The 15,886-nt window shown below is 42.3% G+C and overlaps 1 protein-coding gene across 2 annotated transcripts in view; it reads right to left on the bottom strand.

The window, feature by feature from the left end:
* Positions 1-216: 216 nt before the first annotated feature.
* Positions 217-15,886, bottom strand: part of SPAG17 (sperm associated antigen 17) — a 112,486-nt gene continuing 96,816 nt past the window's right edge. For both annotated transcript variants that reach the window (XM_041124752.1, XM_030020378.1), the window contains exons 38-48: positions 15,701-15,803; positions 15,179-15,232; positions 14,233-14,332; positions 13,523-13,619; positions 12,160-12,258; positions 10,374-10,525; positions 9,721-9,890; positions 6,435-6,495; positions 3,943-4,087; positions 2,586-2,723; positions 217-381 (exon numbers count right to left, since the gene is read on the bottom strand). In XM_041124752.1, coding sequence (XP_040980686.1) covers positions 2,587-2,723; positions 3,943-4,087; positions 6,435-6,495; positions 9,721-9,890; positions 10,374-10,525; positions 12,160-12,258; positions 13,523-13,619; positions 14,233-14,332; positions 15,179-15,232; positions 15,701-15,803 — 1,118 coding nt within the window. In that variant the 3' untranslated portion in view covers positions 217-381; position 2,586. The remainder of the gene's footprint in view (positions 382-2,585; positions 2,724-3,942; positions 4,088-6,434; positions 6,496-9,720; positions 9,891-10,373; positions 10,526-12,159; positions 12,259-13,522; positions 13,620-14,232; positions 14,333-15,178; positions 15,233-15,700; positions 15,804-15,886) is intronic.

Raw genomic sequence — 15,886 nt, 5'->3', positions numbered from 1 at the left:
GACTTCAGTGAAACCTGCTGCATGCTCAGTACTTAAAAAAAGATTTCGGGTGCCTCAGCACAGGTTATAGAAACCTAACCCTTTTTAAAAAACAAACCTATCGGGAACCATTCAGCACTCTTCTGAAGTGCAGAGTATCAAACATTGGGTTTGAAATAATACAGTAATCTTTCCACTGTTTGCATTTCAGACAGACACGTAAGAAGACAGTGCAACTTTTGGACTACCTTTCCCATTAATAAGGGACAGACAAAATATTTATTCACATTAATCTGATTAAATAAATGAAAAAGTCTACATCAGGATGTTTCCATAACGCTGGACTACAATTTGGGTATTTCAGTATTGCTGATCTTCATGTTATTCTTCTAGGGCTCTGACCTGTAGTGAAAGAGGAGAGAAAATTAACATGAAAGGAAAGAAAAAAAACCCAAACCCCAACTCTATCTTTGTACAGTTGTTGAAGCAAACCCAGTAATTGTATCCAGATTCTTTGCAAGTGTTGTGCGAGCACTGTGATTGCTGCGGACTGGCCTCAGTAGAACTGGCCTCTACGCTTGCTGTTGGAAGGGAACAACATGAGAAAGGGTTCTCACATGGGCTTCAACTAGATTAAGAGTTTGCTTTTATTTCACAAATTGAGTGGCATAAAAATCATGACCGTGAGTTCAGGATGGGCAGTCTACTTACTTAGGAATACTGAAGGCTTTCATGAGCAGCTTCCTATGCAGTATTTAATTTTGAGTATATTAAGAGAGTCTTTTAAAAATTTTACAAATATAAATGAGAAATAACTAAGAAAATATAAATGAAATATGACTAGTTTGGTCACGTGATGCTTCATCACTGATTTTTACTTTTTGGTCTCTACTAGGAGGTGTGGCAAGTTTGTGATCAAGTCTAATATTGCAGGGAATTTTCTAGGTCTCAGTGGAGAATCATTGGCTCTGGTGATAACCACCTGGGAAAGGTGATATGAACTTAAAAATTATCACACTGCCTCTGCAGAGACTTAACTGTTTCTATTCTGGATGGTTGAACAAGACTGTTTAACCAAATACAGGACTTAACCTAGGCGTTTTGTGTTTTGTAAGACTAAACCAACCAGTCCAGAGTTCCCTGACATGTTTGAGCTGGATATGGGTTTGAGTCCAGGAGATTTTGTGGGGAGGACTGTTTGAAGATGCATTTGGTACAGTTGCTTGGGTAGGATGGGGTAGCTGTAGTCAGCTTCAGTAGGAATTCTCAATTAATTCACAAAAGACTTTGTCAGAACAGAAGGGAGATTTGGCTATGGTGATGGCAACTATGACTAGCTGGATTAGCCATGTGGGAGTACCATGTAGTTAATTTCTCTCCACTTGGAGCTTTTAATGGGAGATGACACTGATGGCAATTTCTGTTGGGACTGTTGGGACGGGGGGTGTCTCACTGAAAAGTGAACTGGCTGGGTCCGTTTCAACACAAAGTGAGAGAAGTTTGTCTAAATTGCCTTCACTGATGAGCTCCAGGTTGTAAGCCCCTAAGCTGTAAGGCATTAGATTTGCTGTTCTTCTAGACTATAATTGCATGTTACTCTGGGAGTAAAATTCCACACTGGAGAAGGAAAAAGCTATGTTTGATGTACTCTGGGCAGTCCTAGAGCAGATGCAGCAGTCAGAGGTGCATGTTTCTCTGCAAAGTTTCCTTTGAGAACTGACTGATGTGGTCACTTTTCTTTTTCTCCAGAGGAGAGGAAATGAGATACAGCTGGGATTTCTTTACTCACTTGTTAGATAACATGGCAGACTTACAGATGTTAAAAGTTGAAAGAAAAAGATGATGTCAGTGCTACACATATGAGGCAAATGGGGACTCCCGAGCTGAGAAGAAACATCCATAGGGTTCCTGTTTATGAACTGTCATCATTGATTGTATTGTAGAGCACCTGAGTTGATATGGGTGAGATGAAACATCAGCCTAATGTTAAACATGTTGGCTGGTGGTTTGAGGAGAAATTCCCCATAAGGCTTTCTTGTTTGCAGGGAGGACTGACTTACCCATTCTCTGTATAGTCTGATTCTCTAAGGTTACAGAAATGTGCTGCATGAAACAACGTGTGCAGAGGGTTGTGTGTGCTTGAACTTGTCATGTTAAGGTTGCTTGCCCTGTCTATCTGTAAGACTCCTGTCCTGTATTAGACTTGCTGTCAGTGTCAAAGGGTCAGCAGTAAGACTTGGGTTTTAGAAAGTGAAGAGCGTTAAAGAGAGGCTGATTTATTAGGGCTTAACTGCATTAAATCCAGCCTCCTGCTGCCAGGAGGCTCAATGACTTATTTAACTGTCCTCACAGTTAAGTGAAGGATTTGGGACAGGACAGGGGAGGCTCTGCTGTGAGTGCCTCCACTGAGCTGAGCAGTTGTAGTAATCCGTAAATCTCTTGCAGTGAGTCCTTGGGTTAGTGTCATCCAGTGCTTCCCTTTTCTTGTCTCAGGCCATCATGTCTGTGTGAGATGTGTGCATGAGTTGATATGGATCAGAAGCCAAGAGGAGGTAAAACAACTGTACTTTTAATTTACGGCTGGTATCACTGCATCCAATACTTACTTTAACTAGAAAGCTTTCGGGGTAGTGTAATCCAGAACCGTGGCTTGGGGCTTGCGGGAACTGCCCGGACTGTTGCTGCCATCCCACCCTGGGGGTATCCTTGTGGGCGGCACTCATAAATGTCATTGGTTAACACAGGTGGAATATCGTGTTAAGGACCTAACCATTTCTGTACATTTCTGCAATTAAAATAATACGTGTGGAGGCTGGAATGAATTCTGGAAATAAGGCTGCGATACAACTTGAATCTGGACTACTGCCCTCAGCTCAAAGACTAAAGACCAGGTAAAATTCTGGGGAAGGGCACATGTTTTGGAGGCTGGTCTGCAACCGCGTGTCTGAGGACTGGGTGAGTTGGGAACAGAGCAGGAGCTGGTTTTGCTGCTATGCCACCAGTCCTGTCCAGCTCCGCTCTGCAATAATGGGCATGAAAGACTGCTTTGGGTCACTGTGAAGTAAATTTGGGGAGTTTCAGTGTCACTTCCAGAGCATGTAAAGCCTCAGTAGAGTTGCTGTTGGCTAGTACTCTAGTCAGTCTCGGAGGACCCTAAAGTTCTTCTTTCTCTGGTAAGGGTGGCCCTTACCAGGAGGGGAGTTTCTGGCATGTTTGGATGCACCTTGCCTTGCTATTTCTTTTATAGGTTTCCAGAAGACCTCTTCTCCCAGGCTTTTAAGTGTAAATTTGATTAAAATTTAGTCAAACAGAACTTCACCCTTTCTTCTGAACTTGCCCTTAAAAATGAGTCTGTAATTTTACCTAAAAAATAATTAATAGTTTCTGGAGCACAAGGGAAAGAGAAAGAATAGTTCTTGACTTGGCTCTTTTCTTTTACTCTACCTCTGTCCTCAATTAAACAACTGAAAAGCCCACTGAACCCACACTGGGCTGATTTCTGACAGCATTCATGCACTTCTGTGCTTGCGTCTCTGCTGACAGAGGGATTGTCTCATTTGTCTGTTTAGTATCCAGGATGATACTTGATTTTGTTGCTCATGAGGCTGTACCATCAGATGCTAACCATAGGTTCAAAAATGTTATTAAGGATTTCCATTGGGGGTGGTGGGAAAGAGTTCCTATTATTTTCATTTATTTTTTAAAAGCCACATCTTTCTGAGCTTACCCTTTTTCCTTTCCGCACTTTTCAAAAACCTTACTACTCTGATGTCAATTGCTTTTGGTGTCAGAATCTTAAATTGTTTACTTGTTGTGCTTTTGAAAACACCCATTTGTGTGTTTCTGAAAAGGACAGTAAAGCTTGCTACCTCAGCAGCCTGCACTGGAAACAATGCTTAAGGCTCCTGGTCCCCAGAGTTGACGTTAGAAGGTGTGTGTGGGAAATAAGACAACAAAGGATATTTGCTCTCACAGGCAGGAGAAGAGTCTCTGTTTCTGTTAATATTTCAATATCATGGGAAACTTCTTCAAGGCCACCAGCATCTTCCCTTCCAGTTACCATGGCAAAAATCTCTATCTCCAGTTCAACCTGCAAGCCTGCTGCCACCTAGGAGAGACAGGGGATTACTCACAGGTAAGATGCATGTTTCATCCATAGTCCCCTCCAGCAGTCCTTGGAGCTGGTTCTTGTTCTGTGTTGCCTGAGGAAATTAAAGACCTAGTGCCCCAGCACTTATGATTGTGCTTGCCAGTTAGTTACCCAGTATCTGTTCCACTAGAAAGGTCTGTACAAAACAGTGTCTATTCACATTGTAGTTTGAAAGAAAACTGCCAGGTGTTTGCATTTTTTCCCCTTAAATTTCCTTTTGGGTTCCAGTGGGAAAAGGGGAATTGGGACAGCTGGGAGAGACTGCCGGTGTTTAAGAGGCATTTGGACAATGGCCTTAATACCATGCTTTAACTTCTGGTCAGCCCTGAAGTGGTCAGGCAGTTGGATGACACGATCGTTGTAGGTCCCTTGCAACTGAAATATAATATTCTATTCTAAAAAGAACATAGAGGTAGGGAGAAAAGGGAGATACAAAAGGGATGGATGTGGGGAGAGGAAGAGAGAATGGAAATTATTCCAGCCATCTATCTGGACTTCTGTAAGGCCTTGACATGGTCCCCCTTCTCTCTAAATTGGAGAGATATGGATTTGATGGGTAACTGTTTGGTGGATGAGGAATTGGTTGGATGGTTGCATCCAGAGGGTAGTGGTCAACGGCTCAATGTCCAGATGGAGATCGGTGCCAAGTGGTGTCCCTCAGGAGTCCATGTTGTTTAATATCTTCATTAATGAGATAGTGGGATCGAGTGCACGCTTGGCAGGTTTGCAGATAACACCAACCTGAGCGGTGTGGTTGACACGCCTGAGGGACGGGATGCCATCCAAAGGGACCTGGACAAGCTCCAGGAGTGGGCCCATGTGAACCTCATGAGGTTCAGCAAGGCCAAGTGCAAGGTCCTGCACCTTGGTTGGGGCAACCCCCAGTATCGATACAGGCTGGGGGATGAAGGGATTGAGAGCAGCCCTGCTGAGAAGGACTTGGGGGTACTGGGGGATGAAAAGCTGGACATGAGCCGGCAATGTGCACTCGCAGCCCAGAAAGCCAACTGTATCCTGGGCTGCATCCGCTCTGGTGAGACCCCACCTGCAGTTCTGTGTCCAGCTCTGGGGTCCTCAGCACAGGAAAGACATGGACCTGTCGAAGCAGGTCCAGAGGAGGCCACGAAAATGGTCAGAGGGATGGAACACCTCTCCTGTGAGGACAGGCTGAGAGAGTTGGGGTTGTTCAGCCTGGAGAAGAGAAGGCTCCAGGGAGACCTTATTGCAGCCTTTCAGTACTTAAAGGGGGCTGATAAGAAAGATGGGGACAAACATTTTAGTAGGGCTTGTTGCGATAGGATAAGGGGTAATGGTTTTAAACTAAAAGAGGGTAGATTTAAACTAGATGTAAGGAAGAAATGTTTTACAATGAGGGTGGTGAAACACTGGAACAGGTTGCCCAGAGAGGTTGTGGATGCCCCATCCCTGGAAACATTCAATGTCAGGTTGGACGGGGCTCTGAGCAACCTGATCAAGTTGAAGATGTCCCTGCTCACTGCCAGGGGGTTGGACTAGATGATCTTTAAAGGTCCCTTCCAACCCAAACTGTTCTATGATTTTAAGTACTGAGTTGTGGCTAGGGCTCTGGACTAGGAGGCTTAATTTGCATTCTGGCACTGCCTTCTTGCACAAGTCATTGCTCCTTGATTCCATGCCTGTAAAAGCATTGGCAAGGATATTGCCTCATATTACCTGGATGCTGTGGGGATACTGGCCGGCACAATATTTATTCAGATACGTAGGTGAACACGCAGCTGAAGAGAGAGACTGAACAAAAGCAGAAATCATGAAAGCTTCCTATTTAATGGGACAATTTCACACACTATGGTGCTTTGCTAGATAAAAGACTTAAGGTGGAGAACAGTTGTAAGCAGGAGAATAAATGGTTGAGGCAAGAGTTTAGTAGGTTCAAGTCTTGAAGGTATCAGGACAGGAGATAAAGTCTAGGCGTAAGACAGAGCAGATAAATTGCCTAAATGACGGGAAAACTCAGAGGTAGTAGTAGAGTATCCTGTTTGCTTAAAAAAACCCCCTTCTTTAACCTCAGTGTTTGACCTGCTACTTTCCACTGAACTTAACATGTTTATCCCTCTGCATTCTGGCACAGGCTCTGAGACTTGGAGCGCAGGGGGTGCTTGGTTGAAGGCAGCAGAGGGACAGTGAAGGCAGTGTCACTTCAAATAACTTTAAACAAATCATGTACCCTGCCAGCTCTACTCCCAGACAGCTGGTGCGAGATGACCCCCAGATGGCCCGAGGGCCAGCTGAGTCTAGCAAAAACCAAAAGATCTTCTGTGTAACTTACAGGTCCTGGTGTGTACATCACTCTCAGTCCTGTGTGCGGAGGTGGTTGCTTCACCCGAAACCTGTTAGAAAGAGAAGAGAATCAGTGGCTAGAAACTGTTTCAGGCAGGCAGAAGGCACTGCTGGGAAGCAGGCTGTCTGCTCTTCCTCTGCTTGTGCAAACAACAGCAGAATTTGTTAGCTCATCCCTCCTGTCACAATGTACAACTTGGGCTACAGCAGTATTCCTGGGCTTCTCGCCAAGGCTCAGGTTTCTACCAAAAAAACCCAAAGGAGCAGATTAACGGGCCAAAGTAAGTGTCCAAAGAGCTTGTTACACTGCCTGGTCCTTACGAGAGAATGTGAAACATCAGCATTCTGAGCCTGCATACACAAATGACATCATCTTGGCAAACACCTGTGTGTTGCACACCCAGAAGTCCTTAACGATCTTTATTTAATGTCCTTTGATACGATGCTATTGCAGAAGGCATGATACTGGTATACATTTTGTGTAAATAATTGTCTTTCATTTCACGGTACCCACTAAGGCAGTAGCTTCACTTCTTCATTTCTCACTGATTGTTTCACATCTTTGCAGTCCTTTTTGTGCATGCAACTTCCACTGTTAAGATCTCTAAAGATCCTTAGAGCAGATATGACCTCTACTTTTCCATGTCTCTGGACTTTATCCTGTGGTTTTCATTTCCACCCGAAGAACAGTTACCAGCATGCACTTGCACCAGAAGCTGTTAAAGGAAAGGCAGTAGAAGAGGTGTTCCTAGTATATGGCCCCATCTTATGGAAAGCTCTGGCAGACTTACAAACCGGCTGTCAGAATTGCTGTGCTTTCTCCAGAGTGCTGACTGTTATGAGAAACTGGACTTGATTTTTGTCAGGATGTTCCAACAAGTTCGGGCTGTGGTATGGACAGTTTGGAAGGCACATAGTTAACTACTGACCCTGTCACGGAAAAGTTTTGGCTTCAGCACGAGGCAGACACGGCTCAGAATTGCCCACCGTTGGCCCTACCCCTGCGCTCAGCATGTTCTGCTGTCATTCAGCAGCTAGTCACTTAGCTCTCCTCTGAAAGCATCAAGTAAAAGGCTTAAACGATAAGCTGGATTTATCAGAATCATGGTGGTATTTTCCTTGACTGTCTACATTATAGTGCCCTGGCATGAAAAAAAAACCTAAGAAAATGTAATGTGCACATCTTGAGCTCTAGGATACTGGTATGTGATCTGCTGATTTATCATGGCATGCACCATGATGCTTAAGTGTACGTTAAAGGAAAAAAAAGTCTCTCTGAGGCCATATCTAACTAGGTTGATGTAAAAAAAAAAAAAAAAAACAAACATCTCTGCCATCCATCCTGATGGAAGAAGCTGTACAGTAGTCTCTCAGCTGGTCTTGAACAGATTTCTAACATGCCTAGTTGGCTGAGTACTCACAAGAGATCATAATGATCCCAGCAGGGCAAGTCTCCTGTCAGCTCCTCCTTTGATGATAAGTAGCTACCCGAGGAAGAGGAACAACAAATGTCAGACATAAATGTTTATGCCTATGTCGTTCCAGCACTGTGGTACCATAGTAAAGGGATGCTGTGACTTCTGAGAGAGTGTCACTGTGACGCCTCTCTTGCATCTTTTTTTAAAGAGGACTTTGAACTGTAGGTCACCTGCATCCAGAAGAGGGAAGTTTGGCAGGTGCTTGCTCATGTGAAGAGTGCTCCAAAGAAGCAGGATCCAGAAGCTGCAGCACATCAGGACCATGAGACCTGCACACTCAAGCCCAAGAACGTTTAATGCCTTCCTTACTGTTTTCCTTAACCAGTGCTAATGTTGCAGGAAAAAACAAAGCCTATTTATCACCAGTGCTAAGAAGAGGAACCAGCTTTTGAATGACCTAGACCAACATGACAGTAGGACATTTATTTTGATGTTTTCAGTTAGCCTCCCTCTCCTGGGACCTGTGGGTCTAGCAGAAAAAAGGCCCATTTAACAGGAGTGGTCCAAGCCTGGCTTATTGTTAAGTTTCTGAAAGAACTGTCCATTAGGACAAATGGATGAGATTGGCCCAAATAGCAGCTTTCAGTTAACTGCTAAATAAACCAAGAACCCCTCCAGCTGCAGGAGGTAATAGAGGGTGGGAGTGAGAGGCTGACATTGGAAAACTTTGGTGGGAATAGCTGTCTTAGAGCACAGGAATTTAAAAAGCTCGTGTTTGACTTTGGGGCTTTTGAGCCATCTGAAATGAAAGCTTCCCACCAAGTACTGCAATTCTTGAAACTGTTCAAATGAAGCTATTTTGAAGTGACAAACCTTAGGTGGAAGCCCAGAAGCTGTAAGGACTCAGAGACCATTGCTGCAGGCTCCCCTTTAAGCTAAAAAGCAAGCTAAGGCAAGTACAGTTGAGCAAACTGAGTGGGAGGAATATGCTTTGCCCGCTTTTCTGTCACATGTATGGCACCTGGGAGGACAGGGGTCATAAGCACACCTGCCTGAACACCACTAAAGTAAACCCACTAGAACTGTGCTGGTGCAGGAGCGACTGAACGAACGTGTGCAGTCACTCAAAAGGGGAATTCTAGTACAGAAGAGCAATCACAAGCATTTTCTTACTATATTTATATATTCTTTAAATCGCAGCTGGTTAAATATGATGATTTCCTGTGATTTGTCATGCAGGGCAAGAGACAATCGGCTGGACTGCAGACCTAGAAATGGTCTTACTTATCCTCACCCCATTCGAACACAGTGCAGTGCTACTCTGTGCCACGCACTGACAAGGGTGACATTGAGTATGGGAAATATGTGCACAAATAAATGCTTTATTTCATCCCTGTCCTCTGCTTGTTCCCAGTGTCATCACTGGGGCTGTTTCTCAGTGCAGCTAAAGACATGGGTCTGCCTGAACACAGCGGTGCCCATTTCAATTGTCTGACATGCAGCATCCAGCAGCATTTCCCAAAGCCAAATGTAATACCGGTTACCATGAAAGACTTTGGTCCCTGAACCTGAGAACTTCAGTAAGAACCAGTAAAACAACTGCGATGGGCCAGGACTATGCATACAGGACCTGCTGTTCCTTACTGCTTTTCCTCTTCCTAATAACACTAATATTCAAATAATGCTGAAGTATTTCTAATATCTCTTCACCTCTATTTATAGTCAGTCATTATCAAATGATTCCAAATATAAAAATACCATTTGTTATCTCCTGTTAATCAGATCAAAAGGTTGACAATTAACAAGCAATGCATATTTGGACAGTTAAACCCCAAGGTACTGGAAATTCAAACTAACCTTGAGAAGTTCACACCAACATTCTTCAGGATCACAGTGGCTGCATAGGTGCAGCCTTCCTTTAGCACTCCAAGCATCACTCTGGGTGGAATGAGATGGAAGCCACTAAGATGCTGCCTTGATGTTGCAAGAGAAGATGTGTTGACGTTTCCTGCGACAGGATCTTCCACCTTTGCAAACAGAGTTAAAATATTAGACAATAGAGAAAGTTGGTGGCCATCAAGTTAGGTTCAGGGTTACTTAAACTACATTTGACCTCTGTCCACTCATTCTGAAGAATTACAAAAAGACAGCCTAATCTGAGTAAAAACTGAAGAGGCACTTTGAATATTATCTGCAAATCTATATTGGTTTGAGTTTTCAGACACATTAAGCCATTGAGATGTTTCAGGGGGAAGGGGGAAAGCTCTGCTCTTTTGAAAATGAGAGCTTTCATGTGGGTGCGTGGTACAGAACTATGCTTTTGGCACACAAGTTTGTCCTAGCAGTTGAGAGGAAAGGTACTTTTATAAGTGCCAGTAAACTTTTGCATAAATTGGAACTGCTGTGTTTCAGTGAACAGATTCAAAATACATTCCAGTGTTGCTCCAGAGTGAAGATTTTATGCAAAAGAGGTGACTGAGAAGATATTAACAGAAAAGATGTTATTTTACCTTTTTATTTGGTATGGAGTTTGGTTTTCTCCCCTGAAGGGATGATGGTAATTTCACTTTCTCTTTTCTTGGCTGTCCTGCAGCATTCACCAGCAGACTCTGAACTTTACGTTGAAAGGGTGTCTCCTGTGATCTTGCAGCCTTGTTTAGGTCTGGAAGGGAAAGATTTCCAAAAGCACAAAAAACTAAGTATCATATTCAGCCTAATCCTGAAGTTCTTGTGCAGATAAGATTTTTATTTTCTATGAAAGCATTTGCTTAGCACAAGGACAGAGAATTAGTCTCATTTTTATTTAAGAGGTGAAGAAAGGCATTAAGAAACCCCCCAATAGTAGCAATTAATTAAAATTTGACTAATAAGTGAAGTTGTACTGTAATTATTAGAACTACTTAGTTGGAAACATCTCAGTGGACACTCGCAATGAAGATATAAATATCGGTGAAAGTGATTAAAAACAGAAAAGGAGGTACAAAACCTCAAGCACTAAAATCAAAATCGAGGACATTACTATTCCAAAGGCATGACTGCACGTGCAGAAACACCCAGGCTGGTCAAATAAAATCTGTATGTCCATATAACAACACATTCCCGTCCAGGCCTCAAAGCAGTACCGCTCTGCCAGCACACCCAACTAGGAAGCCCTGTCTCTGAGCAGGATTTATTGTCTTGAATGCAAAAAACCCATTGTTTTTTCTCAGTTTGGACTGCAGGCACTGTCTAGCTGGAATGCTAAGTCTGGTCAGTTAGTCATCGTAAGGAGGCAGAAATGTTATTTGAGAATAGCATCTTCTCTAGATGCCCCTCTTATTTCTAGACAACAGAACTGCAGGTGGTGGAGAGGGGCTTTCCACCTGCACAGCAAATGGCCCAGAGCTTATAAAAGAAAGCTAAGCACGGACACGAGGGAAAACACACTAGCATTTCTTGTTTTGCCTAAAGGTAAGCAACATTTATGCTTTGACATTAGAAGTTAGTGTAGTTTTGGCATCTCTCTCCCCACACACACTCTCGCCCTCCAAGCTGCTGTTCCTTTCATCACCTACCCTGTGGCTCTGAAAGTACAGATTAGTACATCTGCCCTGAGGTCTATGGATTATGCATAAATAACAGAGGAAATTTAGGAAGTTTGAAGGCAACAGCTCTTGCAGAGCCCCACTACTAAGAAAGCGTACCACTGTGTGGAAGGCAAAGGAAGGGGAGAAGGGAAGCTGTAAATATGGAATGCAAGGATAGATTTTGCAAGTACACACTGCCAAAGCTCAGCTGGTGTGGCCTTATGTGAGAGACAAAGGTTGGGGCTAATTAAAGCAGACTGGTGGCTCTCCAGTGGCGATCATCCTAGGCTGTCACCACAAGCAGATGCATAAACAGAGTGAGCGACCGTAGACATAGCAAGGAAAGCAAAACTGAATGGCGATGTTTAAATGGCAAAGACCATTTAACCACTGCAAACTCTGTTCTAGAGTCTTCTGTTACAGGCCTTAATGAGCAGAAAAAATTGGCTTGTGCAATTTTTTTTAAGTAGAGAAATCGCTTCTTGGCTTTGTCTGCAGTTCTACCATCCCCATCACCCCCATGTTGTTATAGCAGTCTCCTAGGGTGAAGGAGGGAATCTCTTCCATTAGTTTTATACCTCTCAATTTCTGCCAGTCTTGCGTTTCAGATGTATTCAGAATGCTGAACAGAGATAGGTGGATTTAAATTTGTATTGTAAATATTTTGTCAAAAGTTATAAGAAGATAGATATTAACCTGCTCCAAACTACATTCTGGAAGGCAGCTTTACCTGTTCTGCTGCTGGAACCTTCATTTTGTTTGGAATGAGCCTGCAGTAGAAGACCAGGTAAAGGTGAGGAATCACTCATGGTATCGAGACATTCAGATGCTACAAGGAAAATAATGGAATACTGTGACAAGTGTTTTTCATCATCATTTTCATAAACACAAGAAAAAAAAAATCACAAAGTCTTTGGTACTTTAATTTAGACAATCTTTGAAAGCTGTCTACAGAACCATGAGAGGCTGGGTAAATTCTGCATCGGACATTTTGCTCCACTGGGCAACAGGGATCAAAAATGCATATCTTGGGATTAGTCATTTCTTGTTCTCTGGCTAACTGAGCAATAAGCCATAAAGAGCTAATGGACAATCCAACACAGGTCTTCTGTTGATTGCAATATGGTGATTGCAAAATGAGGAAATGTGGGAATTATTGGGGGTCTGATAAAGCCCCATGGAGGACTGCTGTCCTGATATGATTCTTGTGTATGACTTTTAATCTCACTATGTGATTTCAGTAACTTGTCAGGGCTGCTTTTCAAACAGAACTGAAGTATTCCTCTCAATGCTGTGAAGCTCAGACCTAAGATGATGGTTCACTCTTTCACTGCTTCCTGTCATCCAGTCACTGCCTTCCTCCCATATCCTCCAAACTACCCTTAGCCTGCATGTTTCCTATTCCATATCGCTTCTGTCCCAGTCCCCAAGTTGCCCCTCTTACCACTGAGTTTCAGAATTCCATCTCCCATTTTTTTTTTCCAACAGTCATACTTGTCTTCTTCTAAACTTGGCCCCCTCGGTTTTTGCTCATCCACCCCTAACTATTGTTTATTCCATTTAAGTTTTTCTTGAGCATTTTGCATCCATCCACCCCTCATTCATAGCACAACTCTTCAGCTTTGCATCCAAAGCCTATGGTGCTTCTGCATACAGTGATGTCTGCAAAGGCTCCTTTAACACACTAAATATAGGAGTCTCATAGACCACGTTTATATTAGTGGATTAAGAAGGAACATTCCCAGATACTGGAGCATGCTAATATATGCTGTTAACTTGTTAGAACACTGGTATGATATTGACTGTGCAACTTAGCAGTCTCAGGTACACAAGTTGTGGCCAGGGAAAAGACCATCTTGTTTTGGGAGACTAAATTTACACAGTCTACTCCATACTGGTGGATCTCAATGTCAGGGAATGCTGCTGGGTATGTTTCATGTATCAGAATAGATACAGTCATTGTGGTCCAAGTAGTTCATGTGTCAAAATGACTGGGAATACATGGGGTCAAATAATGTAATCTTAAATATGAAATGAGACAACTGGATAAAACAATGAAGAAGATACTAAAATATTGCCAGACAGCAGATTACCTCTACTGGGTTTTTTGATCGTCTCAAGAGGGAAATTCCCACTTTCTTTTTTTCGAACTGGAGGAAGTTCCATAGCCAGTGCTTCCACATCAGGAAACTAGAGAAAAGTGAAAGAGAGCTTAGGTCTCCCAACTAAATATTTAGAAAAACAAACCAGCAGACACCCCCCTTCCCCCTGAACAAAAAAAGAAAAAAAAAAAAGGGGGGGGGGGTGCAAAGGCAACAAATAAGCAGAACCAAAGCGGTAACTATAAAAAAAGATAGACATTAAGTATACCTCAGATTCCAAAGTACATTTTTGAGTACACTTTAAGCACTTACAGCATTTATCAGGTGAGATTACAACAGGAAAGTTCCCAAGGCCACCTTTAACCCAGGAGGGTTAGTCTTACCAATTCCCCTTCTAGTTAGCAGAGAGAGGTTTTTGAGAGGTAAGTGAAAAGACCTGAGGTTCAGCTTCTGCTCCGATTCAGACTCTCTCCAGAGTAAGGAACCTACAGAGTTTGTACTCAATAAACATATACCATCTCCAAGATATGTTTGCTTTGACAAGGGCGTATAATTCCCAGTATTAATTCTGCCACGACTGTCCTCTGTAATGGTTTCTTGAGATAAATTGAGGCTGAGAAGTAAATCCAGAACTGTCTTTGTGGGACTACAACAGAAACTACCTGGCCTAACACAAACTCGTCCAGTTTTCAGCAACATACCTTTTTTGGGAAAAACTTGCCGAATTCTGATTCAAAATACGGAGGAATCATTTTGTTTCTTATTGCCGTTAAGGACTTCTTTTCTTCATCAAGTTCCTTCCTAAGTAAGTTTTAACATTGTTGGTAAGGAAAAGAAAGAAAAAAGCATTATAACCGAGTTCACCCTGTTTTTCAGCATTATGTTTAAAACATTGAGGAATGGAAGTGATAGAGGGAAGTGGCATTTTTTTTTTTTTTTCTGGTTAATCACATTCAGTGATATCCTTGTAATTGGAAATTTTCTCGGTGATAGATCAAGAACAGGCTGGTCTGTTTCACTGACTTGCAGGGTCTAATATCAGCTATGAAATTATCACTCAATCATATTAAGAGTTTTGACACTGGCTTTAGAGCCAGAATTGCACATGATGTTCTTGGGTGCTGGCTACTCAGATATATATGTTTAAAGTCATTCTTTAAATAGTATGCAAAACAGTGTAAAATGCTGTATTAAAATATAGATCTGAAATTATAAAAGTATTTTTAATCTCATGCAAGTCAGTTAGAAAGTAATTACGAAGCAGTATGGAAGAGAGCTTAGTTTTCAATTGCTATTTAACCTTTCACAAAAATACAGAAGAAAAAGCAATCTTAACTGAAAGCATCAGCATTTGAAAATATTAATATAAACTATTTTCCACATTGGTGACAGAACCAGAAAACAGAACACAGGGCTTCTGATTTCAGCCTTGTTTTGAATAGCATAAGTTAACAGTAACATTGCTAGGTTTTGAAAAAAATGAGACACTCAAACCATCCATTCAGCATTTCTTTTGCAGAGAACACCCCATTATTTGCTAGCAAACCATTGGACCCATTACCCAAGACCTGGTGAAATCAATAACAGACTTAAGCAGACTTAAGTTGGCTCAAAATAACTAACTTTCTGTCCTACCGATACTATTACCTGTGCTCTTCTAGTCTGCTCTGCCACTTGGACACTGGTGTTACTCCTTTTGGGCTGAATGATCAGGAAAGAAGAGAGAGTAGTGAAAATGAGAAAACTAGCATTATGTTCTATAAGCACAAAAATATGTACAACATAACCCTGGAAAGAAAATGCTTTTTATGAGAGTATGTTATGTTAACATCTCAGGTGACTCCTGACTTGGACTTGTATGGTTTGCACAAAATTGTTCACTCATATCTGCATTTTTATTATACTATTCAATCAAAGAAACCCTCAACATCCTTTTCCAACAAACTTTAAAGTATCTTTCAGATAAGGAAAGAGAACCACAGAGGGACAAAATAATCGTAGGAAAAAAAAATAATAGGAAAAATCATAGGAAAAACGTTGTGTTATGTATGTAGAGATCTAGGTCGCAGTCCTTAATGACAGTCAGTAAAGTACATTGCCTTGCCTGTGTGCTTGGTTCCGTCCTTTGTGTTATTTACATTTGGATCAGTTCTCACTGGTCTGTCCTACCTGAGCCTCTGCTGTTGGTCCTCTCTTTGCATAGTGATCGTCTTCTCTGTGTGACACTGGCGATGAGAAGCCACTGCCTGTTCATACAGCTCAGTTATGTGAGCTGCAAGGTGAAAGAGTATTACTGAATGTGCATGTTCTGCTAAGCATTGCTAAGTGTTAAGAATAAAAAACGTAAAAGGATAT

The sequence above is a fragment of the Aquila chrysaetos genome, chromosome 7, assembly GCF_900496995.4.
Source record: "Aquila chrysaetos chrysaetos chromosome 7, bAquChr1.4, whole genome shotgun sequence".
Lineage (NCBI taxonomy): Eukaryota > Metazoa > Chordata > Aves > Accipitriformes > Accipitridae > Aquila > Aquila chrysaetos.
Note: the sequence above shows the minus strand (reverse complement) of the source record. Positions and strands in the feature narration are given on the sequence as shown.